The sequence below is a fragment of the Chinchilla lanigera genome, unplaced genomic scaffold (genome assembly GCF_000276665.1).
Source record: "Chinchilla lanigera isolate Chin_1 unplaced genomic scaffold, ChiLan1.0 scaffold00009, whole genome shotgun sequence".
In the NCBI taxonomy this organism is placed as follows: domain Eukaryota; kingdom Metazoa; phylum Chordata; class Mammalia; order Rodentia; family Chinchillidae; genus Chinchilla; species Chinchilla lanigera.
Window position 1 is genome coordinate 11402158 of NW_004955410.1, and position 27716 is coordinate 11429873.

The 27716-nt window shown below is 41.6% G+C and overlaps 1 protein-coding gene and 1 long non-coding RNA gene across 6 annotated transcripts in view; one reads left to right on the plus strand and one right to left on the minus strand.

Annotated features, from left to right (window-relative positions):
• Positions 1-318: 318 nt before the first annotated feature.
• Pik3cg (phosphatidylinositol-4,5-bisphosphate 3-kinase, catalytic subunit gamma) overlaps positions 319-27716 on the plus strand; it is a 30860-nt gene continuing 3462 nt past the window's right edge. Inside the window, exons 1-11 of one of the 5 annotated variants that reach the window (XM_013510652.1) lie at positions 384-496; positions 823-858; positions 2837-4813; positions 7266-7331; positions 7439-7664; positions 9087-9190; positions 11595-11741; positions 13261-13351; positions 14315-14445; positions 15432-15543; positions 16848-17005. In XM_013510652.1, the coding sequence (XP_013366106.1) occupies positions 2849-4813; positions 7266-7331; positions 7439-7664; positions 9087-9190; positions 11595-11741; positions 13261-13351; positions 14315-14445; positions 15432-15543; positions 16848-17005 (3000 nt within the window). In that variant the 5' untranslated portion in view covers positions 384-496; positions 823-858; positions 2837-2848. The other 4 variants (XM_005377269.2, XM_013510653.1, XM_005377268.2 and 1 more) reach the window with 4 other exon arrangements.
• The window catches only part of LOC106147796, a 28984-nt gene continuing 22791 nt past the window's right edge, over positions 21524-27716 (minus strand). Inside the window, exon 3 of the long non-coding RNA XR_001232762.1 lies at positions 21524-22232. This is a non-coding gene — a long non-coding RNA (uncharacterized LOC106147796). The remainder of the gene's footprint in view (positions 22233-27716) is intronic.

Sequence of the window (27716 nt, forward strand, 5' to 3'; positions counted from 1 at the left end):
CCCATGAGGGTAACAGGTATAATTTACTTCTTAAAATTCTTCCTAACAAGTTGTCTAATATTGTGACGGTGAAGCTTTTTCTTCTCCTTTTAACGAGTCACAAAAATATTCTATTTGTTTATTTCTCCTGTATTTTTGTATTTTTGATCTGGAACTCTGTAATGTTCATTTGTCTCAGTCCCTGACAGTTTTTGGAAAATTAATTCAGAGTTAAAAAAAAAAAATAAGGAAAACATTTCTTTCACCCTCCAGCTCTCGGTCTCTGCTATAGCAGGAAATGCATTTCTGACACTTTTAAAATGAGCAATCACACGTATAATCAACTTGGTTAAAACTTCCTTCCTGGTAACTGCAATACTTCCTCTGCATCTGGATACGAAGGGAGCCCCAGAAAAGCGGAAGAACTGAGAAGCACCCTGGGTAGGTTTGAATTTGTTTTGTTTTCAAAAATTAAACAAATGATCCCTCAGCATCATCGCCTCCGCTGCTCTATCAGGTACTGCTTCCTTCTATTTTTGCCCTTTCTTGGGTCTGATTCAGAATAGTGACCCTTCCTCCTCAGCTAGCATATTTTTATCTCCAACTGCTGCTGGTTCTTACTATGATCTGACCACTGACTGCCTGTGTTTCCTTGTCCATTCCAGCGGAGACTGGATATCTATGGTGTTCCGGCAATAGTTTGCAGGTGCATCAGTTCTTTTTTGTTTTTGTTTGGGAGGAAGCGGGAGGGCCTGAGCCTGTGGAAGCCAGGCTTTGTAGCCCTACAAGTGCACACTTAGAAATTACTGTACTTAGGGTGTTTCTGACATCTTTTCATAAAAGGAGAAAGCATCATAGACTCGACCATGAAGGAAACCAGTGAGTATTTGCTCAGCTTGTTTTCTTCTACATCTTGTATCTTACGTGAGTGTTTGAGTCACTGAGGCAGATATCCTTGTATATTTGTATGTTGGGGCACTTTGAACATATTTTATTTCAACTTAGGATCAATATCAATGTACCTTATAGTTCTTTGTTAGTTATCCTACAGTGTAGCTAAAGACCAAAGTGAATGCTTTAAACTGCAAGAGACAGTTGTTTGGGACAGTTGGCTTCATTTACTTACTAAGTATAACTTCATTATGTCTTAAGAGAAGGAATATTGACTTTAAAAAGAAACTAAGCCAAGATTTGAACATGAGTTTAGATCTAATGAAACAACTTTCTTCGATTTTAATCAAACTTTTTTTGGTATCTAGTACATGGGCCACTATTTCTTAAGGGAATAATTAATGATTAGTGTCATTAACATTAATTACTTAAGAGAATAAATGATATTTACTGAAACGTTAACTTTGTTTCAATGGTTGATTCTTATTTAGAATGCATGACAATGTAGTGATACTAAATATTAAAATAAAAATATCTTACTATTCATCTTCCAATTTTAGTAATTTTTGCATTTCAGTCATGTAAAATGTGTCCAAGTATATACTTATATGCTTTGTGGAAGGAAGGTACTTATTAAATATTTGCAAAAAGAGTAGATGTTAGTGGGAACAAAACTTGTGAATTTTTGATATAGAGATGAAAATATTAGACCAAGTAAAGAAGTTAAATAATTGGGTATAAACAGTAAGTTGCTGGAGTCTGGAAAATTTTCCTTCCAACCTGTAATTCCTCCACTAAGGCAGAACAGATGTAACCAGAGTTAAATAAATTGGTTAAAAAAAAATAGCTAGACGCTCATGTTAAGTGAGGGCAGCCTGGATTGTCTCCCCTTAGATGTAGCCCTAATATAACAATGACAGCTAGAATGTTTACACATTTCACAATTCAAAATTTCATACATCTTCAAATAATCTTAGTTGCACATTTACCAGTTCTGGTATTTTTGAGTTTTATGAATGAAATGACTAGCTTTCTTAAGTGGAAAAAAAAAAATGAAAAGAAAAAAGAAATACAGGAAGTTGACTGGGGAGTAAATCCTGGGTCCAGACAGTTTGAAAATAGAGAACATGAGGCGTGGTTGGGTAACGCGTCTGGTGAGAGAAGAAGTGCAAGACTGAGCAAAGGAAATAAAGCTTGTTTTCAAAGTGAGGTGCTTCTCATGTTGCATCTTCCAGACTAGGACTTGATCCTTAACTGTACCATTTTACTTACCTGTGGGTTTCAGTACAGGCTTAAGAACAGTTACCATTTTCAGCCTTGTCAAGCACAATGCTGGGTGACTGTCTTCTCTGTCCAAGAAGATCCACAGACCCCGCCTCTGGCCCAGAACTCAGGACTGAACCCACAGCCCTCACACTGAGTTATGTCACAGTGCATTTTTTTTTTTTTTTTTTTTTTGAGACATGCTTTTGCCAAGGTACTAAATTGCCTAGGTTGGGCTTTAACTTTCAATCTTCCTGCCTCAGGCTCCCAGAGTGCTGGGACTACAGGTGAGCATCACCATATCCAGCTTCTTTTATTATTATTATCATTATTATTATTATTAATGTTCAAACACATACAAAAGTGGAATCAACAATGACCCCCTCCCCCATAGACCCATTGCCCATACAAGCCAGTATACTGCCTTTTAAAACTTCTGCTTCTACTCTCTGAGGTATTACCAACTAATCTGACAGATAAGAAGCAAGATCAGAGACCAAATAGACCAAATAACCAGAGAGATAGTAACAGAGGGCCAAGATGCCTGCGCCCTAACTCCAAAGCCCAGCTCCAAGCACTTGGACCCCGCATGGGGCCCCCCACATGCAGGTCAGTCTCGGACACCTTCACTTCTGCCATCTTGCGGGCAGAAACAAAGGGTAAGGCCTTTCTGTGACAAAGCCCTCTGCTTCTCCGCTGCCAGGTCACCTAGGGCATGGAGCTGGAGAACTCTGAGCCGCCTGTGATCCTAAGGGAGGACAACCTCCGCCGGCGCCGGAGGATGAAGCCGCGCAGCGCGGCCGCCAGCCTGTCCTCCACGGAGCTCCTGCCCATCGAGTTCGTGCTGCCCACCAGCCAGCGCCACAGCAAGGACCCCGAGACCGTGCTGCTGCACGTGGCGGGGCACGGCAACGTGGAGCAGATGAAAGCCCAGGTGTGGCTGCGCGCCCTGGAGACCAGCGCGGCCGCAGACTTCTACCACCGCCTGGGCCCGGACCACTTCCTCCTGCTGTACCAGAAGAAGGGACAGTGGTACGAGATCTACGACAAGTACCAGGTGGTGCAGACCCTGGACTGCCTGCACCACTGGAAGGTGCTGCACCGGAGCCCTGGGCAGATCCACTTGGTGCAGCGGCGCGCGCCCTCTGAGGAGACCCTGGCCTTCCAGAGGCAGCTCACGGCGCTCATGGGCTACGATGTCACGGATGTCAGCAACGTGCACGACGACGAGCTGGAGTCCACGCGCCGCCGCCTGGTCACGCCGCGCATGGCTGAGGTGGCCGGCCGCGACGCCAAGCTCTACGCCATGCATCCCTGGGTGACATCCAAGCCCCTCCCGGAGTACCTGTCCAAGAAGATCACCAACAACTGCATCTTCATCGTCATCCACCGCAGCACGACCAGCCAGACCATCAAGGTCTCGGCCGATGACACCCCTGCCGCCATCCTCCAGAGCTTCTTCACCAAGATGGCCAAGAAGAAGTCGCTGATGGACATCCCCGAGAGCCAGAGCGAGCAGGACTTTGTGCTGCGCGTCTGCGGCCGGGATGAGTATCTGGTGGGGGACACGCCCATCAAAAACTTCCAGTGGGTGAGGCACTGCCTCAAGATCGGAGAAGAGATCCACCTGGTGCTGGACACGCCTCCGGACCCAGCTTTGGACGAGGTGAGGAAGGAGGAGTGGCCCCTCGTGGATGACTGCACGGGAGTCACCGGCTACCACGAGCAGCTGACCATCCACGGCAAGGACCATGAGAGCGTGTTCACGGTGTCGCTGTGGGACTGTGACCGGAAGTTCCGGGTCAAGATCAGAGGCATTGACATCCCCATTCTGCCCCGCAACACGGACCTCACAGTTTTTGTGGAAGCCAACATCCAGCACGGGCAGCAGGTCCTTTGCCAACGGCGAACCAGCGCCAAACCCTTCACAGAGGAGGTGCTCTGGAACGTGTGGCTTGAGTTCAGCATCAAAATCAAAGACTTGCCCAAGGGGGCTCTGCTGAACCTCCAGATCTACTGCGGCAAAGCTCCGGGGCTGTCCGAGTCCAGAGGCAAAGCTCAGCTGCTCTATTACGTGAACCTGCTGCTGATAGACCACCGCTTCCTCCTGCGCCACGGGGAGTATGTGCTGCACATGTGGCAGATATCCGGGAAAGGGGAAGACCAAGGGAGCATCAATGCCGACAAGCTCACCTCTGCAACCAACCCAGACAAGGAGAACTCCATGTCCATCTCCATCCTGCTAGATAATTACTGTCACCCAATAGCACTGCCGAAGCATCGGCCCACCCCGGACCCAGAAGGGGATCGAGTTCGAGCTGAAATGCCCAACCAGCTTCGCAAGCAGTTGGAAGCGATCATAGCTACGGATCCGCTCAACCCTCTCACAGCAGAGGACAAGGAACTGCTCTGGCACTTTAGATATGAAAGCCTGAAGCACCCGAAAGCATATCCTAAGCTCTTCAGCTCAGTGAAATGGGGAGAGCAAGAAACAGTGGCCAAAACATACCAACTGTTAGCCAGAAGGGAGATCTGGGATCAGAGTGCTTTGGATGTTGGGTTAACCATGCAGCTTCTGGACTGCAACTTTTCAGATGAAAATGTCAGAGCCATTGCAGTTCAGAAGCTGGAGAGTTTGGAGGACGATGATGTTTTGCATTACCTTCTGCAGCTGGTGCAGGTAAAGATGGTGGTGTTAGCAACAGAACTGTCTTTCTATTTACTTAAAGAAATTTATTTGCATTCACACAGGCACCCCGTTCAGTCCTCATCAGATACTCTTTCTTCACTGCTTCCTGAGCAGTCAGAATAGATCTGATGATGCCACCCAAAAACATAGGAAATTCTTCCATTTATTTTCTTAGTGTCTTTGAGGGTTTGCTGACAAGCATTTTAAAGACATTAGCGCTGTTCTTTGCTTTTTAAGAGAATTGTCTCTGAGAGAATACTTTGTTCTCATTGTTTTGATGATAGATTCAGCTGTCAAATACTTCCTTGTGCCAGGGTTCCAAGTGATTTACATGCTTTTTGTTTATTATTGCATTTAACTTTCCAGACCATCAAATTAGCATTTACTTGTTGTACATAAGGAAACTGAGGCACCAAAAGGCTAAGTCATGTGTCCAAGGCCACTCACTTTGAAAGAAACAGACAAGAATTCAGACCTAGGAGATCTGACTCCAGGCTCAACCTGTTTCCTGCCCCCAAATACCCTTCATCCATCTGGTGTTAGGATAGCGTGTGCTTGCTTACTTTCTGCCTGTGTCTATTATGATTTATAGAATAGCATCTCATATCCAGGTAGAATTTTGAAAACTCCTCACTTTAGAAAGGAACAGAACTTTATTTCCCCTGGGGTTCCATGATATTCCCTGGGGTCCCAAGGTGCTAAGTGATGTGCCTGAGGGTTGGCTAGGAATTTAAGGTACCAGGAAGTAGCAGTTCTCCTGCACTCTAGTCCCATCCTCAAATGATACTGTATCGTTTGACAAGAAGAAGTAAAGGAGTTCGAATAGCAATGTGATCTTACAGCACAGACCTGATCATTTACTAATTCACATGTACTGAAAAGACTGACGTTAAATGAGTACACACACAAAAGGGTTTAATAAACTGTGACAAGTGCTTCAGGGGACGCTGCAGAGTATTATGAGGAAACAGGGGGTCAGGGACACTTAATTTTAATTGAGGGATCCAGAGACAGTTCAGAGTAGGTGATGTTTGGCCTGAGGTCTATAAAATTCTAAATTTTAGAAGCCAAACTGTCTAACCACTATATTTATAGGAAGTCTCTGGAGTTTTCTAATAAGCATTTTGGATATTTTTCACTTTGAATCTTTGCCTTCCCATTAGTCCGATACTTGAAACATTAAATTTGGCTTCACTTTTATCTATGAAATATGTCCAATATTGTTTTCTGCTCACTAGTTAAGATACTGGCATAATATTAAAAACTTCGAGAATAATTAAAGGACCTTCAATTTTCTAGCTCTCTATAACAAAACCAACAAAAAGCAAATTTGCATCAGCTGTGTTTCAATTCACAGTGCTAAGATGAATTATTTCTCATTGTCACTTTTGCAAGTAGATTTTGCAAAATTAGAAGACACATAGTGTTCTTCTTGGAAATGTTTCAAATGAAAGAGGTCAATAAATTACATTAACAGTGAATTGGGTTTTTAAATTTGAAGGAGAGTAGTTATTTGTAAAATAATTTAAGAAATTCTCAGATATGACTAAATGACTCATTCTCGATTAAAATGGACTCTCAGTTGAATTCTGCATTGTCTTTACAGAAGTGAAACATGAAGAAGGTCAGAAACACTCACATTTGGGTTAGAAACTTAAAACATATTTAGAGTACTTGTGACCAAATAACCACATTCTCAGAATTAGATGCAGCTATAATGGCACCTATTGGACCACAACCATGAAAAGTATGATTAAAAGTGTGGGTATAATTGAAACATTATGAAGTCTGTGTTCATTTCCCAGCTAGAAAACCAGAGTAAGTACTGAGAATCATACCAAGACCACTCTGGATCCCAAAATACGAACTAGGATAGAAATATCTTCTGTTCAGTGAGAAGAAAGGATCAACTATTTCTATTTATAAAAGGAAGTTTCTAACATGTTTGATTTGAAGCCACCTTCAGGTTTATACGTGACATCTGTCCTCTAAATTTATTTATACATTTATTAGTTTTGTTGCTAGATGTCTACTGTCTATTTTCTTTGTAACACCTTTCTGACCTCCAATTTTATGGATCTGTTATAGTCATCTCCATCTTTTCCCCTTGACCCTTCCAGTAAATCAAGTCAGCCTTTAATAGGAGAAAATACTCTTCCCTCTGCACCTCTAAAGCTGCCAACAGCCCCTGACTGTGAATCTAGAGTTCTGGCCTCTAAAATCCCAGATCTGTCATCAGCTACTCTGTGATCCTAAGCAAGTGGTTCACTCTGGTTCTAAGTGTGTATTCTGAGGGAAAGGGTTGAATTTAAGTGACTGCTAGGATTCTCATCATCCTAACCATAAAGACGCACATGAGCAGAGCACTAGTTCCTCTCTGAGTCCTTCTCCCTTACTTACCAACATAGAAGGCAATCCTACAATGCCATGTGTTCTTCCTTAGGCTGTGAAATTTGAACCATACCATGACAGTGCCCTGGCCAGGTTTCTGCTGAAGCGCGGCTTGAGAGTAAGTACGCCTGTTTTAGTAATCGCATGACATTTGAGGTTACCGGGAACTGCCTGACAGACAGCACATTCATCATAATAATTTCAACCTTCTTGTACCTGCCTCAGAACAAAAGAATTGGTCACTTCTTGTTTTGGTTCCTGAGAAGTGAGATCGCTCAGTCCAGACACTATCAGCAGAGGTTCGCCGTCATCCTGGAAGCCTATCTGAGGGGCTGTGGTGCCGCCATGCTCCAGGACTTGGCCCAGCAGGTCCAAGTCATCGAGATGCTACAGAAGGTCACCATTGACATCAAGTCCCTCTCTGCTGAAAAATACGACGTCAGTGCCCAAGGTACGCTGGCTACATGTCCTTGGTCCTCTTTCTAAAAGCCATCACCGCTATGATTCTTCTTTTGGGAAGCCAAGGTGTATCTTCCTAAAGGGAGCCAGGAGCACATATTTTAGTCCCTTATCTGCATGGAACAAGAAGGTTTACAGTTCTCCTTTTGTGAGTTAGTGATTTTTCTAAAACTGTAAATGTACATATTCTTAATAATGAAGTACAATCGTAAATATTAAGCTCTTTGAAAAATTAAAAATCACTATATAGGTTTTAGCTGCCATCTTTAAGAACACCTTCACACACTGAGACCAGTTGTTTCCAAACCTGTTCCTTTTTCTTCCCATCTTTGAATATGTTCATACAGTTTTCAGATTTTCAGTCTTTGGGGCTGGGGATATAATTCAGTGGCACAGTGCCTGCCTGGCAAAGGCAAGGTCATGAGTTTGATTCTCAGTACAAAAAAAAAAATCAGTCTTTGAAGTAATAAATTATTGAAAGGCTACATTAAACTTTTTGCATCTCTTCATATGTGTCTATATCCCAGAGTAATATATATGTACATCTATTACCTTCACACACATGCACACACAATGATGCTCTTCCTCAATATCATTCCCCTGTCCCTGTCCTAGGGAACTTAACCTCTCTGTGCTGCCATAAGTTTAAATCGATACTCCATTAAATTACAGTCATTAGCACATCTTTCTGGCCTGACACACTGTGTGAACCTTGAAGCGAGGGCACATTTCTTACCATTTTTACATGTCCATGCCTAGTACGGTGGCTCAAAATCAACCCTTGCTGGTGTACTCAGCGAGTGTTTTCAACTTCTGAATATTTTAAATTTCTATTTTCCCTTTTGATTGTTCTCTAGTATACAGATAATACTGTCTCCTAAAAATAATAATGGCAGTAATTTTATTATTTGTATTGACCTCCATTCTCTTCACCAGGGAATAATTTTTAATTTATGTATTTTGCCTTTAGAATTTTAAGAGTGTTATACTTTCTGTAAACATCCTAACTTTCTCTTTTGAAAGTAATTTACAGAATCCTAACCAACCTCTATTCAATACTGGCTTTAAATCAGATGACAGTTCAGAGTTTCACATGTTGGTGCAAAAAATACAGTAATTAATTCCTTAGCATTACCTCCAAAATGCCCTCCTTTCTCTGGCAGTATGGTACCTGTGTGTCGTCCCATATATGAGATGTCATCACATATTTTTGTCCCCCACTGAGGGTGGGGTAGAGAGTTGTGTTGCTTACAGTAAGCCGGACTCATCTTTTCACTTTGCTAGTTTCCCCTTTTCTGCTTCTCACCCCAGATCAAATGTTGAATGCAAATAACTATAGCCTCAGGACAAGTTGTAGATAATGTTGGTAATTTCTTGAACTGATGTAACTGTCATGTGCTTTTGACAATTGCAGTTATTTCACAACTTAAGCAAAAGCTTGAAAACCTGCAGAATTCTAATCTCCCAAGGAGCTTTAGAGTTCCATATGATCCTGGACTGAAAGCAGGAACCTTGGTGGTAGGTATCACTTGGGTGACCCCATGTGGTCTTTATGCACTGTACGGGTCTAGCATGCTCTCTAGGGCCCAGCCTTCAGAGTAACTTTGATATAAAGTTCCTGGATGGGCTCTGTGAAGCCCTTCTCTAATCACTAGTCCTGAAAGCCTCAACATCAAGTAATTTCCTTTTCATTTGTTTTAAAACAGCTTACGGAATTATGCTTCACATACAATAAAATTTGCCCATTCCAAATGTGCAAGTCAGTAAACTTTGATGAACATATGCTGTCATATAACCGCTAAAGTACAGAACATTTTTGTAGAAATGTTGTCCAAAAAGGCCTCTCAAGTCATATAGCAACTGACTGTGTTAAGTGTGGTCCATACTTAGGTTCTCTGTTCTGCTCCACTGGTCTGTGTGTCTGTACCCAATCCCACACACTCTTGATTACATGCAAATAACAAGCCCTTGTGTGTACAGGTAAGAATTCTGCAACAGAGCCATTGAATCCCTCTTGTCCTTTGTTCCACTTTCAGCAGACTTTTGACTTCTGTATATCTTATAAACCCAGCACACTGTCAATGTTTTTGCTTTCAAGGAAGATACATTTAATAGACTTAATAGATTAAGCCATTTAAAAATATTTACTCCCCATATTTGGCATTTTTGCTTACTCTTCATTGCTTTGTATAGGCCCTGGTTTCCATTTGGCATTGCTTTCCTTTGACTTCTAACTTTCTTTTGTCTTTTTTGAGACAGGGTCCGGCTATGCAGTTCAGGCTGGTCTTGAGCTCACATTGTAGCCCAGGCTGGTCTAGAACTTGCAATGATCCTCCTGCCTCAGCCTCCCGAGTTCTGGGATTACACATGTGCATCACACCAGGCCACGTCTAACATGTTATACTGCAAATCTGCTTACAGTATATGATTTCAGCACTTGTTTACCTGAAAAACTTTTTATTATACTTTCTCTTTTGAAAAATATTTTCACTAATTATAAAATCCTAGATTGACTAGTTTTGTTATTTTGTTTTGTTTTCATCTTCCCGCCTGTACATTTTCTGATGCTCAGCCTCTGTTCTTTTTATGTTTGGTTTTCTCTATATAATGTGTCATTTTTCTCTAGGCCTCCTTTAAAATTTTCTTTTATCACTGTTTTTTAGCAAATTGATTGCGATGGGCCTTGGTATGGGATTTTTTGTTGGGTTGCTTTGGTTTGATTTTTTGTTTTGTTTTGTTTTGTTTTGTTTGTGGGGGGTTTTGTGGGTTGTTTTTTGTTTTTTGGGTTTTTTTTTGTCTGCTAGGGTCTGTTGAGCTTCTTGGACTTATGTGTTTATACTCTGCCACATTTGGAGTTGTTCAGCCAATATTTTTCCTGTCTTCTCTCTCCTTTCCTGTTAACTGGATTGCAGACTGTGACACCATGGGTGCAGTCTAGGTCTCCCTTCTCTGTACCCCAGGCTAGGGTCAGCCCCCCCAGAGTAAACTGAAGCAATCCCAGGGCTCATTTAATGTCTCCCTTCTTCCAGAGTCACAGAACTCTACTGCCTGTCTGTTGCCCAGCTTCTGAAGAGCGTCGCTCTGTGTATCTTGCCTAGTTCTGTTTATGGCAAGACAAAAACTCTGAAGCACTTAAAGCTCATGGAAAGAAAGGAAAGCTTCTCTCTTCATGTTTAATTTCATGTACAATTACCAATAGACAAGCGCTATAGCAAAAGCATTATCTTTTATTTAGATTATAGCAGGAATTATGACACATCAATACAGTTGTGTTTGCTTTGTTTAAAGACCACATCACATTTTCATTCCATGGTGAATTCACCTTTGGCTAAAATGTCTACGGTGTTGAGTCACTGCTAAGCTACATTTCCCCTATCCTAAATATGTTTAGATGGAGGAGGGACTTCAGGAAGGGGGTTGTTGTACTTGCGTGCCAGACTTCCCATTTATTTCTGCTAAATTTCATCTTGTTGGATTTGTTCTATTGCATCTGAATCTTCAATAACTGCTTCTTAGACACCATGGCAGCACCTTAACTCTTTTTTTAAATAAATTTTTATGCATAGGCTAGACATTTAAGCATACATTGGCACAGTTGCTCTAAACTAGAGGGAATGGTGATATACCTGGGTCCTGTGGGGTGAGGGTGGCTGGGTGGGATCTCCCACACCTCTTGGTGTCTTCATAGACCCTTAGGGTTCCTTGAAGTACAGCTGGAGAACAACTGGTTGAAGAGTTGTGAATTTGCTGTTACATAGCATTTCCAGATTTAGTGAGAACATCTTCTATATGTTTACCCAAATGTGAAAAATTATTTTCTAACTAGGACTTTGTCCTTGTTGTTTGTAATGATGTTTTACAAGAGAATTTGTGTCTTCACAATGTCTTCACATGTAGGCAACACGTACCCATTTCTTTACAGATTGAAAAATGTAAGGTGATGGCCTCCAAGAAAAAGCCCCTGTGGCTGGAGTTTAAATGCGCTGACCCCACAGCTCTGTCCAACGAAACTATTGGAATTATCTTTAAACATGGTGATGATCTGCGCCAAGACATGCTTATTTTGCAGGTATGCTCAATTATCTGAAAAAAAAGAATGCTGCTTTAGATCTAAAACATATTTTCCATCAACTGTATTCCCAATTTCTTCTTTAATCTGATAAAAAGTAATCATGTGTTACCTAGTGTAGAACTGCCATTCAGAGAATGTAGTTGTGGATCATTAGACGTGCAATCTAATCCACATCACAGTTCTATTCATTCCTTCCAAGATGCATAGCCAAATACACTCTGTCACCTAACCTCTTTTTATGCACTCATTCTGAGCTTGGTAACATAGAGTGTAGCTATATTTACAACCAGAATCTAATTTATTCCTGTTAATAGACATCTACAGACTGCAGGCACTCTCCTTAAATAAGTCATCTGATACACACACACACACACACACACACACATACTCAAGTCCGTGACTGGATGCAAAGGAGAGAAAAGCTGAACAAGTAGATCATTGGAGAAGTTTGCTAAGTGATGAGAGTGAACCTGCTACTAAGACAGAAGATGAACAGCAAAGGTACCAATGCTAATCACTTCCATAGCTTCTAACACTTCTGTATAAACTTTAGCTTCACAAATCTGTAAAGTTATAGTCTCCAGATTCTAGTTTCTCAACCTGGTGGAGGTAACAATTCCTTAAATTTAATGTAGCTTATTTAAAATAGACAAACCACATTAACCTAAAGGTAGGCTATTTAAAAACTGGTTGTGTTTTCAATTCTCTCTAAGATTCTGTCTTTATTTATTTTTAATATGAAAATAATAATACTTTCCAAGAATAGTATATGTATTGTCCAAGAAGTATTTTTAAAAAGAAAACCTTTGACTTTTTGTTAAATTAATTCAATTTCTAACAAATCTTTAGAATCTTTAGAGTTGTTCAAAGATGAGGACTTGAAAAACATATCATTCTGTTATTCCTCGCAATTTGAGGGAAAGTTTACACTTATCCTTTATGTACTTTGCTTTATTGTTCAAATTCATAGTTTAAAACTAAGGGTAAATTATATAAGCTCTCTAAGCTGTTATTTCTTTATCTGATGAAAAGGAATAGTAATCATATTCCCAGTATAAAGTGTATGCAAATCTCATATAAAAGAGCGTTCAGAAAATATAAGCTATTATTCTCATCATTGTAGTTACTGCTGCTTTGGTTGTAGCCTACAAGCATCTTATGTGTTCTAGAGTAGTAAATATGTGAAAAGATGTTAGAGTTATTGTGGGGAAATATACATAATGGGGTGGAAGATTTTCAACAAATAAATAATGAAACATGTTTAAAATCTACCTCAAAAGAAACCCATTTATCTTCTTCCCAAAAGTCCATTGCAGAGACTGAAATTAACAGGCTTGCAATGATGAGGAATTTTAGAGCACCAAGTTGACTAATAAAAGTTGAGTTGTTGTTTTCCTATTTCACATTTATTTGTATATTTTGTGTTTCCAGATAGGAATCCTAGTTTCAAGGGAGAAAATATACTACATAAATATATATATTTATAATAGAAATGTTTCTGTGTTTTGATGCTCAGATTCTACGAATCATGGAGTCCATTTGGGAGACTGAATCTTTGGATTTGTGCCTCCTGCCGTATGGCTGCATTTCAACTGGGGACAAAATAGGTATGAGATCACCTCAAGAGATGAATGTACCACTCAGCTAGTTTTCAAAGATCGTAATTCCTTTGGTGTAGACAGTTAATAACTGAAAATTACAACCACAATCCATAGAAAAATGAATCAAATGTTCCCAGGCTGGTGAACACAAATTGCAACTTAATACTGACACATAGAAAATACATGAATGCATGATTCGAATCTTTATGACTAGGTATGGAAATAATTTTAGCAAAAAGTTGTTCCTTCTTCTTATCCACTTCTAAACTCTAAACTCATTTCATTACACGTTAAACTTTTCTCTTACAAATAACATTTAAAATTAGACAGAAGGATCTGTCACTTATTTTTAAATTTCAGAAGTCACATTATCAAAGCTATTACACTCTCTACTCTTAGGTACTTTTATAGATATTTAACATTTTAGTTTCAATCAAACATTTTTGTTCAGGTTTCTGATGTGAGTACTGTACAAAGCCATTTTCATTTGACATTGTAATTTTAAAAAGGGACAAATCACAAAATAAGCAAAGATGTGCTCAGCACATAAATACTTTCACTTGTCACTACTCAAAGCAACCTTTCCTCTTCTTATTCAGGGATATTGCAAGAACAGCACTTATGACTTTCATACCTTCCTATTCTTTCTTTTCCTCAAAAAACAAAACAAAAAAATTTTTAAAAATAAATAAAATCATCGCAGGACAGACCTAAAAAATAGCCACTGGTTTAAAACAAAATTTAAAAACATACACACACACCCCTTCTGCATTCCACTCAAAGACAGTCATTCCTCCTCTGCATTCAGCCCTAGTCTCCAGTCTCTATGAAATTCTTTCCACCCTCAGGGCTGGGGATTTAGCTCAGCAGCAAAGCGCCTGCCTGGCAAGCGCAAGGTCATGAGTTCGGTTCCTGGTACCAGAGAAAAACAAAACAAAACAAAACGAAATTCTTTCCACCCTCATCTAGGAATGATAGAGATCGTGAAAGATGCCACCACTATTGCCAAAATCCAGCAAAGTACGGTGGGCAACACCGGCGCCTTCAAAGATGAAGTCTTGAATCACTGGCTCAAAGACAAATGCCCTATTGAAGAAAAGGTGAGCTCACACTTTCCCACACACCCAAGTTCCTTACAAGTTGCCGTTCACATATCAGCAGTGTTCCAGTTTGCAAAGGACCTTCCAACCTCTTGCCTCCTGACAGATGGGTGAAGCGCTTTACCCCTGAGGTAGTGAGGATTTGAGGGCTTTCCCACGATGACACAGTGTCTCTGTGTACAGCAGAGGGGCTCGGTGCCAGACTCCACTAGCATTTGCTTCTTCTTTGATTAGCAGGCGTGCTTTGCATAGAATTTGGCTTTGTAAAATAGTCTCTTAGCACTTTTGATGGCTATCTATTTTTGTTGCTCAGCACAAAGATTTAGTCACCACGTACAAATTCTTCCCCACCTGGGAAATACCATAGACCCAACAAAGTCATTTCTAATTTATCACCGTGCTCTTAACTGGATGGTAAATTATGGATGCTGAAAATGTCAGCTGCACCAACCTCTGAAGTGCATATGCTGAAGCCTTCACAAGCTGTGTGGTTAGGCTGTCTGGCTGTCGTTTAAATTTTAGTGCACAGGATTAGCACTTTGCATTTGCATGGTTAGCAGCCGTTTGAACAGGAAATATAATTAGCAGCACTTATTACTCTGTTAAACCTAAGCACTTGTGAACCTAGGCATACGCTTAAGTGGTTACAAGCAAAACATATTCAGAATGAAGGAGAAATTGCTATGGGTTTTGTATTGCAGTGGGCAAGAATACATGGAGAGGAACTGAACCCCGTGATTAATTTACTGCTGCCCTTTGACTCTTATGTCCTTGTGCTATTGTGATTCATTGAAGTTTTGACTAAATATAAGCAAAGCAAAGTGAAATTCGGCACTTAAAAGGTTCAATGCTTATGAAATCAGGCACAACTTGCTTGCTGTCTGAAAATGGTTCCCAAAAGTGTTTTTTCTGGATGTCGTTTGTAATAAATTCATGCCATTCTGTGTAGTTAGATAACAATTAATATTCAGATGCACTTTAATTAGTTTCAGGCAGCAGTGGAGAGATTTGTTTATTCCTGTGCAGGCTACTGCGTGGCAACCTTTGTTCTTGGAATAGGCGACAGGCACAACGACAATATTATGATCTCAGAGACAGGTGAGTTTATCTGTGGCTGGTAAGGTTTTTATTGTGATAAAATACACATAATAGCGAAGATGCTAGCTGAACCATCTTTAAGTATGCAATTCTTTGACATTAAGTATACTCACCTTGAACAACCATCACCACCATCCGTGTATTCATCCACCCACCCATCTATCCATCTGCCCCATCTGGAACACTTGGTCTGCATCCACATCATTAAACATGTCCCACTGTCCCCTCATCCTCCCAGCACACAGTGATTTCTAAGGGGAGCTCAAGGTACTGAGCACAAATTTGGAAGTCATTATTATCTAAGGACACTAATGCTGTGATCACTCTAGAAAGTACCTTGATGGGTGAGGGGTGAGTAATAGAAGAAGCAGGAAATGGTTCTTAAGAAAGGAACATTAGAGAGAGAGACAGAGAGACAGAGAAACAGAGAGAGATACAGAGAGAGAGAGTGCTACAAAACAAGGATAGGGCATGTCCCAGAACCTGGTGAAGGTAGGAGTGGTCAATAATGTCAGACACTGGAGAAGCCACAGCAAAAAGCCCAGAGACTCCCTTACTTCTGCAATGTTTTGCCTCCTTAACCTCCCTGCTTCCTAGTTCACTGCCCACTCTGACAGTGGCCAGTGGTGGCCACCATGACGAGATTTTTCAATATGAAATTTGAACAACTTAAGTGTAGACTCTGAGAAGAACACCAGAGTGAGGCAATTGCTTAGCCCCTGTGAAAATACGAATAGTATAAAAGAGACAATGCATTTATGAACCTCTGTATCGAAATGATAAATAGCCAAGAAGAAAGAAGAAATGATGTGGTGGTGGTGACAGTGGTAGTGGTAGAAATTAACCCAGAGGAGATTCATCAGAATGATTTATTTGTATTGTGCTACTCGAGAGTAAAAGATGCATGCTCCTCCCCCAGGCAGAGGGCAACATCTGTCTAATCTGGGTTTCATTGAGGACGTGAGAGTCTGAGGCTTAACGCTAACATATTAGCCAGAAAGCTTGGATTTATGCTTCTGAGAATAATTGTAAGGTCAGAATTTTTAAAAGGTTTCGGCTGTCATCTAAAGAACACCAGAAGGCTCCAAAAACATACTTGCTTCAAAGAATGCTTTGTGGCTACTAATACTTTCACACACCTGCTAAGATAGAAAATCCTGCAAGTTAATAAACAGTGTAAAAAAATGCTATCACCCAGGACAGTTCATTTTCAGGCAACTTAAGAATTATTTCAAGAAATAAACAAAGTGTTATTACAAGTACACGTGTTAGTGTAATAATGTCAGATGTTTTCTTCTCTTAAGGAAACCTATTCCATATTGACTTTGGGCACATTCTTGGGAATTATAAAAGTTTCCTGGGCATTAATAAAGAGAGAGTGCCATTTGTGCTGACCCCAGACTTCTTGTTTGTAATGGGAACTTCTGGGAAGAAGACAAGTCCACACTTCCAGAAATTTCAGGTACGTCCCCTCCCCTTCCCGGCCCTCTGAGAACACCCACCCCATATGTGGTGTGTATGACCCAGGCTGCAACCCCTCTCTTCTTCCACTTGGGGACTGATCCAGCTTCTGCCCTGACCCATCCTGGCATGACCAGTCTCACCTCCTCCCTGTCACCTCGGTTCATGCCTCAGATGTAAAATGCTGCTGAGAAGTCCTCACACCCAAAACCAAATGGCAAGAAACCTGCTCCATAAGCAACAGGGCTGTGGGACACAGGACACCAGGATGATCCTGCTACTGAAGAGAGGGCTCTGGGGAAGGGCACCCGGTGAGAAGGTGGCCACCGGATAGTTATCTGTGCAGCATGTTCCCTAGAAGACCCAAACTTCACACCTATTTTTCAGGGCTCTCAATTTTGAGCCTTACATGGTTTTTGCTACACATATGGGTTTATTGCTTTGTTAGCAGAGGGAATCTTTATACACCATCATATGATTGTCTTGTTTCGGTAAAGGATAGTCCCTCTTCTCACTGGAAATCTTATCAACCTGACCCCAGAGTTTACAGAGAGCTCTGGTTTGAGCTGGGCATGATGGTGCATGCCAGTAATCCCAGGACTCTGGGAGGCTGAGGCAGGAAAATCTCCATCTTCAAGCCCAGCCTGGGCAACTTTGTAACTTAGTGAGGCCCTGTCTCAAACCAAAAAGTAAAAAGGGATGGAATGTAGCTCAGTGTAAAGGCCCTGGATTCAATCTCCTGCATACAAAAGGGGATGGTTGTGGGGGAGTTCTGTCCTTCTTACCTGTAAACAAGATCCCACAGGAGGCTACGATTTCCCTTGGGGAGGTGTTCACATTTGACTTATTTTTTCCTTCCTGCCTGGTCTATATTCAGTTTTGACTATCAAATGTCTCAAATAGATCAGAACATTTTACACTTGCAAATTTAATAACTGTTCATGAACACAATTCCAAAAAAGTTGTAACTACACCTATTTTGTAGCAATATTAACCCAAGACAAACATGAAGAGTAATTACTTCTGTGCCTTTTTTCCTGGGCTTCCCTTTAAATAGCCACCTTCCTTAGTGTGTCTTAAACATGGCTTGGTCTGTACCCATATCTCAAGGACAAATCTTTTTCCCTAGTCTCCTCTTGAGTCTGATATGAACTTGGAGGATGGCACGGGCCTCTAACTTCAATAGAACGGGTGCTCAGGTTGTTTTGTACCAGTGTGTTGTTTGTTCCCCTGGCCGGCTTTCGGTTGGGTAATTACAAGACTTGCCCTCCCACAGTTCCAGTGGTGTTGTCAGAGAAACTGAGAGCTCTGTGGCCAGATGGTCTCAGGATTTTCAGGGTATGTGTTTTTCTGCATCAACTCACTTGGGTTTCAGACTGTTTCCAGGGACTTGACACATTTCAGTCCTGTTTTTCTTAAAAGTTAAAAATCCCATATTTTGACAACTTCCTGGAAGAGAAAAATGGTCCAAAAAAAGAACTGGGAAGGATTTTGCCATTTAAAGGGGGGAACTGAGTGTTTCCTTCTCCTGGAAACTGGGGTTCATCTGACGAGCTCAGACGAAGAGCAGCGATACACTGAGATTCGAGGGGCGTGGCCTTACTGACTGGTGCTTTCTTTCTGTGGCTTTGTTCTCTTCCTTTGCTGTGTTATTCCCGAGGACACTGTCCATCTGTCCTGTCGCTGTGGATGTCCCCGGAGACCCTGCAGTGCTTACGTCACCCTGTAAAATCCCAGCAGCACTTCACTTCCACTTTCTGTGCTTCTGCTACTTGTGTTTTTATTTTTTAAGCTTCAAACATTATTTATTCACGAGAAGACTTTTGGTTTGGGGAGGCCCAGGAAAAGTTCCCGACAGCTTCCACCCAGCAACCCCTGTGGAGAGAACCTTCGTACACTCTTGCTCTGTCCTCTCGCTCTGACAGCATTTCTCCATCCTTTGCCACCAAAGCTTGTCTCTCAGGTCAGGGAAGCCTCTTTCACTAGTGCAACTTCCAGGCCATGTGCACCATGAGAAACATACACCTTCCTGCATTCTGCCTCACTTGTATACAGGAGGTGATCAAACATACAGTGAATATTTTAAAATTTTAACTCATTATGGTAAAAGTCGCACTACCAAGAACAATAGCATATGTGTTTTTGAAGCAAGGGAGAGTAATTTAAATACGTTATAGGTGATAAAGACAGTTATGTCTTTCAGTGTAATAGATTCTTACTGTAATGGTTTTTTTAAGATTCACCCACCACAAGTGTGCCTCTGAATATGCCCACACTGGGCCTTACACAGACAGCATGGCATGGCAGTTGAAAAGACTCCTTTGGAAGACGTATGCTTGCGTTTGAATCCTGGCCCTCCTACTTAAAAGCTGTGCACAAAATGAAAACTACTCACCCCTTCACTCTTCTTTCATCCTTACAGAAGGAGTTAGACCCAGCTGGTTTTTCTAGGCTTGCTTTATTTATTTTTATAAAGATAAAAGATCTATCGAGCCCTCTGGCCTGGAGTCTGGATGTCCAAGATCAGGCAGCCCCATGGCTTTGGGGCTCCAGTGAGAAGCACCTAACACAGCACAGACTACTTCATCTCAGTAAGCAGCCAGCGTTGGGGATTGTTTAAATGAAATATGCAGAATGCTTAGCCTGGCACCCAGACCATAGCAGAGACTTGCCGCCGTTACATACTTCCCAGCAGGGGGGCTGGGGATTTAGCTCAGCGGCAAAAGCGCCTGCCTGGCAAGCAAAAGGTCGTGAGTTCGGTTCCCGGTACCGGAGAAAAACCAAAAACAAAACAAAACAAAAAACATACTTCCCAGCAGGGCTTCAAACTCGGAAAACTTCTGAGAAGCCACTTTTGGAACGAGGTCTCAGGCGATCTGGGAAACATGACGAAGCGGCACGTCCTAGTTAAAAGGGCCCACCTCCGCCTGGGCGCTTCTGCTCGCTTCCGTCTCTTCTCCCCGCCCTCCTCGCTCCCAAGGAAAAGCTGAACACCACGTGTGAAATTATACGCACGAGAATTTGCAGAGTTTCTGCTGGACAGAGGTGGGCCACAAAATCATCGTTAGTTAACTTTGACCTCAGACAAGTTGTCTTTCCCTTTTTCCTTTTCTTTTTCCTTTTTCACATACCGCTAACCCAAGATTTTGTTTGCGTTTCATGTTTCTAACGTTCCTCAAGCACAGGGAGTACAGCTCTAAATTCTCTCAACCGTGTCTCAGAATCTTGCATAATCAAGCTTCCATGTTTAGGCAAGCTGGGAAATGCTGTATATATTTACATTTGGAATGAAAGCTGTCCTCATTTCCAGTGAATTGCTAATTTTGACCTGATAATTTGAATAATTTAGAAGGAAAGGTGGAGAAAGGTTGACCCACTTGCACTAAGGGAGAGGTGAACCTTCCCCACGCAGAATTAAAACATTCATTGCCAGCAGCTCAGGGGAAGAAGCCAGGGAACCGAAAGAGAAACGCTATGCTTTATCCGTCTCTGTCCTTCCCGGGGCAGCTAGAGCGGCCTGGCACCATAATCACAAATGAACACCTAGAAGAGGGGAGAGTTCAGAAATAAACTACAATTAGGCAGACACAGAACAAATAAAAAAAGGCCATGATATAAGAGTGGTTGTCGTCCTGTAGAGCAGCGTTTGACATACAGGTTGCCAAACATATATATTTTAATGATGACAACTTTGATACATAAATTCTCGGGAAAATCTCCCACTTCCTGAAGACATTTAAAAATAATGTTTAACCCAGTCATAATTTGTGTTAGACCACTTTATTTTAAATTTCAATGAGCAGTTGTAGATTATACATAACACAAATACATTCACATCAGTGGCAAGTGAAATTTGGCCTCTCATTTTATGGCCTTCTTTTTAAGTTTCAAATGCTTTTTATTAAAAACAAAAGAGAGTGAAATATTTTAAGACAAGTGAGATATCAAAAACTTTTTGCCCTGCCTTCCAAAGGTAATGCTGTCAGTGTTTTACCTTCTGTCTCTTAAGTAGTATTCAGCTTTATAAAAGGTTATAGATTAATCAGAACTTGCTGAATAACTGAACTTAAGAAATAGCATGTTAGCGCCTTACTTCAAACAGAGTAAAGTTCTCTGACTTCCGGGCCATGATGACTGTGTCACTTTGCATAAACTCGGAGTGTCTAAGTTGGCCCCGTGCCCAGCAGCGCTACCGCCAGTCAGCCTTTGCTGCTCTAGCCGGTTGAGCTGTGGAAGCCTGCTTCTGCACATCCCCACCGCCCTGCTGTCTGCACACGGTCCGTCCACTCCACGGCTCAGAAGGCCCTCGCTGTCCTTTAGGTCTCAGTTTCAATGTCACTCCTCCAAGTGGTCTTCTGAGGTCCCCTTCTGTTTTACTTTCTTCTTTTATTATTATTATTTTTTTTTTTTAATACTTGCAGCACAGGGCTGGGGATTTAGCTCAGCGGCAAAGCGCCTGCCTGGCAAGCGCAAGGTCGTGAGTCCGGTTCCCGGTACCGGAGAAAAACCAAAATAAAAGTATACTTGCAGCACATAATGATGACATTTCTTTTACGGTTGGTACAAGTATATAGCACAGCTTAATTCTTCTTACTTATCCATCTTTCCCCTCCCCCTTCCTCCACCTTTTGGTCCCTTTCCCATTTGCACAGCTCTAGCTCCCTGTTTCCTATGATCTGTCTTACCTTTTGCTCTGGGGCCCACTCGTCCCTATCCTTGCCTCATGAATCTTCCTAAGGGACCTGGGAGACCTCACCCTCTGACACTCTCCTGGGGTCTGCAGCCAGCTCAGCGATGTCCCCTGTGACCATTCTGTCTCCTCTTCTTTGGCCTCTGTGTGCCTGGACGTTCTCAGCCTTCTGTTCCATTCTGTTGTAGTCCCCAGGCCCTGTTCATCATATCCAGAACAGGACGGGCACTGAATATGTACATATTAAATGCCTATTATTTAATAAGCATCAAGTATTGCCCTTGAGAAGGCGAGAGATCTTTCCAGTGTAATCTCCTTCAAATATAATTGTTCTCCAAGTCCTCCTGATTTTAAAGTGGTGAATCTTGCCCAAGCCTGAACTTGGCTTCTTCACACGAAGCATCCATCCCACAGATTATTTATGGCGTGCTAGGCGCAGGCCATGCAGAGGAGAGGAAAGGCGAGAGACGGGCAGAGATTCCTGCCAAGGAATACTTTGTGCTGAGAGCAGTTTGCAGAGGGAGCAATTAATCCCGCCCTGGAGGAGAGAACAGAAAAAGAAGTGTTTTTATTAGGCCTTTAGGGCTATGTTCAATTTTATTTCGCCAGGCAGATACTGGGTGGGGAAGGAAGGAATGGCCAGGTAGAAAAAAACAGCATGAGCACTCAGCTGAAGTTAGAAAAGTACATGCAGTCCGTGTTTGGGAACAAAAAGTACAAGTGCTCAGTATGGATGGAACATAGGTGTCTGTGGAGTGTGTGGTAGAATGGAAGTCAAGGAAAGAAATTGGGGTCCAACAGGAAATAGTGCACAGGTTGGACTGGGGTGGGGGGCAGAGCAAATCAAAGAAGTCATGTGGAACGCAATTAATTAACCATGAATGAATCTAATTACAGTCTTTCATGGGCCAAGTGGGAGATAACAAGTTCATCTGTCACATTACGCACCATGTACTGAGCTGAGAAAGGATTCCCCTGGGCTTTGCACCCTGTCCCACTGCCTGGGTCAGCAGGCTCAGGCTCCATCCACCCCAGTAGGACTGTCAGGACCTTGCCGCGTCATCTGTTAGAACGTGCCCTCAGAAGAAGGCTGGCGTCAGCCATGGCAGGAGGGAGAATTACGTTAGTGCTATGTCTCCCTCAGCTGCAGACTCATGGAGGGCTGCCACACTGTTAGGACTGGGTAGAGCTTGTGGAAATCAATCGTTATTCTGGAAAAGAGACCAATCCCAGACTGAGGAGACGGCCTTGCATGGTATTTGTAAGCTAATCCACTAGTGGGCAGTACCACTCAGTGCCTTAGATATTAGACCACTATTACTTTCAACATTAGTCAAGAATAACCTTTCATCTGGGGTCATGCGCTCAATGGTTAGTTTATTTTAAAGAATTTTTTGTCCACCATAAAAATACTACTGAGACTAGTGCTCACCATGTTACAAATGTACTCTTTGTAAAGATTCTTTGTGAATTTTCTTTTTTTCTTAAACTAAAAATGCTATTTATTTTTCTTTTTTATTTTAAAGATAAAAAAATAAAAATGATACAGAATTTCAAAACAATATGATAGGAAATTAACACTGGTTATTCTATTGCATATTGTTATCTTCAAAGTAGCTTCTCAGATTACCAGATACAGGTATGCAAAATTGATCAAACAATATAAGCACTAACTCCTCCTCTCAATAAACCAATAGAAATTAGAAGGACAATTATGTTAGCTATCTTGTGTATCTCCTTCTTTTCTCCTTTCCCCCATCCCAGTTGTTCTTTCTTTTGAGCAGTTTTGTTCCCTTTCTCTATATCTATTGTACATTTTAGATCTTATTTATTCTTTCAGTTTCTTACACTGGGGAGATAATACAATGTTTACACATGCGAATCTGATTTATTTCACTTATGAGTATGGTCTCTAGTTGCATCCATTGACCTATAGAAGCCTTGAGTTTATCTTTCTTCATAACTGAGTAGTACTCCATTGTATAAAAATACCACATCTTTTTATCCATTCCTCAGTTAAGGGACATTTGGGTTGTTTCCAAGATTTAGCCTTTACAAATTGTGCTGCTATAAACACGGGTGCACATATATCTCTGTGATATAATATTTTCATTTCTTCTGGGAAAATACCTAGAAGGGAGATAGCTGGGTTGAGTGGGACTTCTAATACTAATTTTTTGAGGAATCTCCAGACTGATTTCCACAGTGGTTGTACCAGTCTACCCTCCCACCAACAGTGGAGCAGAAGGGTTCCTTTTTCCCCACAGCCCTGCCAGCATTTGTTATTGGTTGATTTGTTGATAAGAGCCGTTCTTTCTGGAGTGAGAATGAATCTCAATGTTGTTTTAATTTGCATTGAATTTTCTATTGGTCTTTGTTTTTAGGAAGGTAGTGTTTCTCCTCAACAAATAGATTTTTTTAAAAATCTAAGCACTGGATGGAGAAATGTATTTGAGTTTCCTTTTGGCTCGAGATACATTTAAAGGACAGTCATAGCAGCTACGTAGGATTTGTGATGTATAGTTTAAATTAGCTTCCCTCTCCAACCTATGGTGGGACATTTTCTTTGTTATTTCCTCTCCTTTCTCTGTCCACCTTTAATGTTATTTTAATTTTTTTGTATCCAGACAGTTCATGTTAGAGCTCTTTTAGAGCAAGGCTGGGAGATAAATGTACAGAGACCTTACCTACAAGCTATTCAGAATATTGACTAACATAAAACAGTTCAATCTGTGACCTTTAAGCGTCTAATAAGTTTCTAGCTAAATATTTAAGAACAAAGCCCTTTCCCAAACAGTAAGCCTAAGAATAATTTCTGGGTTAATGAAGTAAGACTCCTAACTTACATTCCACAAGGACATAGCCAATGTTGGACCACCCCTCTTTGAGATTTGCTGGAGACTGCTTCTTCTTCCCACATTATTAAGTTTATTCATCAATTACCTTCCCTGGTTTTCCAAATTAACTCCAAGGGACACTGGCTAGCCAATGCATTTGATTTTTTTAAAAAAGCAGAATATAATCCTTTGCATTGGGCTGGAAATATTTTTCTCCCCTATGTCCTTCCTTTAGCAGGCAGAGCCAACATTACTATTTAGGAAAAATAAATGGTTGGGAACATATTTTTTCATTGATGAATATTTGTGAATTTTTCTTTTCTCCCATCAGCCTCAGAATCTTACCCTGGAGTTTCTGTTCCATGGTCCTAATGTTACTTCTTCATTTTTGTGAATATGTAGAGTAATTTCTAGATAAGAATGGAGAATGTTGACTGTCAGAAAAAGTATTCCTTGTGTCCTTGGACAGTCTAATGCTGTCACAACTCATCAGTGAGAAAGTATGCACTTATGTATAGAAGTTATTTACCCACTTAGTGAACTGTTCCTGGGGACAGTTTGCAAATCAAGTCAAAGTTTGGGCACTGAAATGGTAATAAATTCCTTTGTTTCCAAGACTCACGGAGGTGGTAGCTTTATAAAAGAAGTCCTTTTAGTACTTGGATGATATCATTAAGGCATTTAAATCAACAATGAAATCAAGAGCAGAGTACTATGTAGGCTCGACCTATTTATTAGCTACTAATGGAAGGTGCTCCAGCTAATGACATTAATAATAATGTAATGTTTTCTGTGCCCACATCATTAACATGTACATTAAGCCACGTTCCCAAATCAGCTTCCTCCCTGACCGTCTTAAGCTTCTCTATTCAATAATGCTAAACTTCCAACTGGCAGTTGAGAAGAATGTTTGAGGTCAACAACCTGGCCAAAGGGAAAATCCTGTTTGTACAGTCAGTAACTTCTGCGTTCTGGGTTTTCCCCTGAGCTCCCAAGCCACATCCTCAGGGTCCCTCAAACCACAGGGCCCTGGGCCCAAGCAGAAGGGTCAGGACACACTTTCAGACCCTGTAGCTGAGAGCAAAGGACAGAAATGAAACTTCTGAGGCTTGAGTGGGTGGAGCAGGTGGACAACCCCACCCCACAAGGCAAGAGAGCCACCTACAGACGTAGCCTCTGTCCTGCTGCCCCAGCAAGGGGCCCGGTGTGAAGATAGCACTCTCTCTCAACACAAGCAGAGCCCGGTGTTCCCCACTCAAACTCACAACCCCTAGGTCTTCACTAGGTAAGGAGACATTTTGGACAGATGGTCCAGTTGAGAAAGTGACCTCCTGAACATTGAGAAATGTGTCTGCTCAACAATACAGTTCTGTATGATATTGATAATAACAAACCAGTTACGTGACAATTAAATCTCACCACAACCATCTGAAATAGTTATTGTTAGTATTAGTGTTCTCATTCTACACATAAGGAAATCTGAGGTCCAGAGAGTAGTGGCTTCTTTGGTGACAGTTTATCAGTAAAAAATCCCAAATTTAAATTCGTACACAGTACCTAAAGCAAAGGACAATTTATCAACACCAAGTTTTTAAGTCTGTGCACCAAGTAGGAATTGGACATTGTGTCTGAAAGCATGGGACATGCAGTTACATTCAAGAAGGACATTTCTTTCTCCTAGAAGACATCTTGATGTATGAGCATCAGAGCTAGCTCAATAAATTAGCACCGACAAACATCCACATGGGCTGAGGTGTGGCTCCGTGGTAGAGTGCTTGCCTAGCATGCATGAGGCTCTGGGTTCAATCCACAGCACTGAAAGAAAATCATACTGAGGGGCTGGGGATTTAGCTCAGCGGCAAAAGCGCCTGCCTGGCAAGTACAAGGTCGTGAGTTCGGTTCCCGGTACCGGAGAAAAACCAAAAAAAAAAAAAAAAGAAAAAAGAAAAAGAAAATCATACTGAGATGACCTTCAAGAGAAGCAGGGCAACTCCTCTCCCTTCTTGCATGTTTGGTACTGCAGGTGTGGCTGAATCTGCATGTCACCTCTTAAGAAGTATTTACTGAGCACCTATGGGTCCGTGTGGTAAATGGCCTCAGGTTAATTTCCCTCCTTGAAAATGTTCTGTTAGAAAGAGATTGACCACACAGTGGGCTCCCACAGCAGGCAGCCCCTAGTGTACAGAAGGATAGAAAATAATTAAAAATCAGAATGTACGTGAATTCAAAATCAAAAGGCATCCCCCCCAATGTCATGCCTGTGTGAATTAATGAGACTGTAGCCTGAGGTGCAGGCTGCACTTATGCTCTGTAATTACCAAGAAATGAGAGACCTCAGTGGGCCCTAGGCATGAGCAAAAGAAAATTATTTCCGGACATCAGTGGAGTCATTAAGGATGCAAGAGCACTAATGCACTGGGGCAGTAGCCAAGGGACAGTTGAGGCCTGAGCTGCAGCAGGAACAGTCCAAATGGTCTTCTGCTTCATGGTAAACAGAGAAGAGAGATGGGAGTCGGAGGTAAGAAAGAGACTGACAGGTCCTGAGCACTTGCTAGTGGCTGGCCTCTGTGCCAGGCCTTATCTATCTATCACCTATCTATCTACCCACCTATTTATCCATTGCCTTATTTAGAAGACGCCTGTGTGTTTTTGGCTTTCTTTCTCTTTTTTTAACTTGGACAGGGAGATGCATCCAGAGTCCACCCCTGACATACAGAATAACACAGGCCTGCCCTCTGTCACCACTGTAGTTACTGTACCACAAATGATATAGATTAAAGATGAACTAAAAGCAAAAGGAAAAATCACTATGAACATTTTGACCTGCCACCTTTTATTCTTTTTTCCATATAAATACTTTGGGTTAACTGAGCAAAGTGGGATGATAATGTGTGCTGTTGTATTCTTATTTTCTAACGTAAACTGGTTTACGTGCTTTTAAAACACTCCTCTACAATGTCACTCTTGTACCTGCAGAGGTGCAATTCATAAAGCTTTTCTTATAAGTCTCCTGTTGTGGGCACCTAGGTGGCCTTCCAGTTTCCACATTTTTAAATGATGTCCCAGTAAGCTTTCTTATAGAGAAGCTGCTGCAAATTATCCAGTTTCTCAAAAAGGTAAATTCCTAGCATGGCAATTTCTGAGTTAAAGGTTGCAGATTTGTTTTTGTCTCTGTTTCTGCAGTG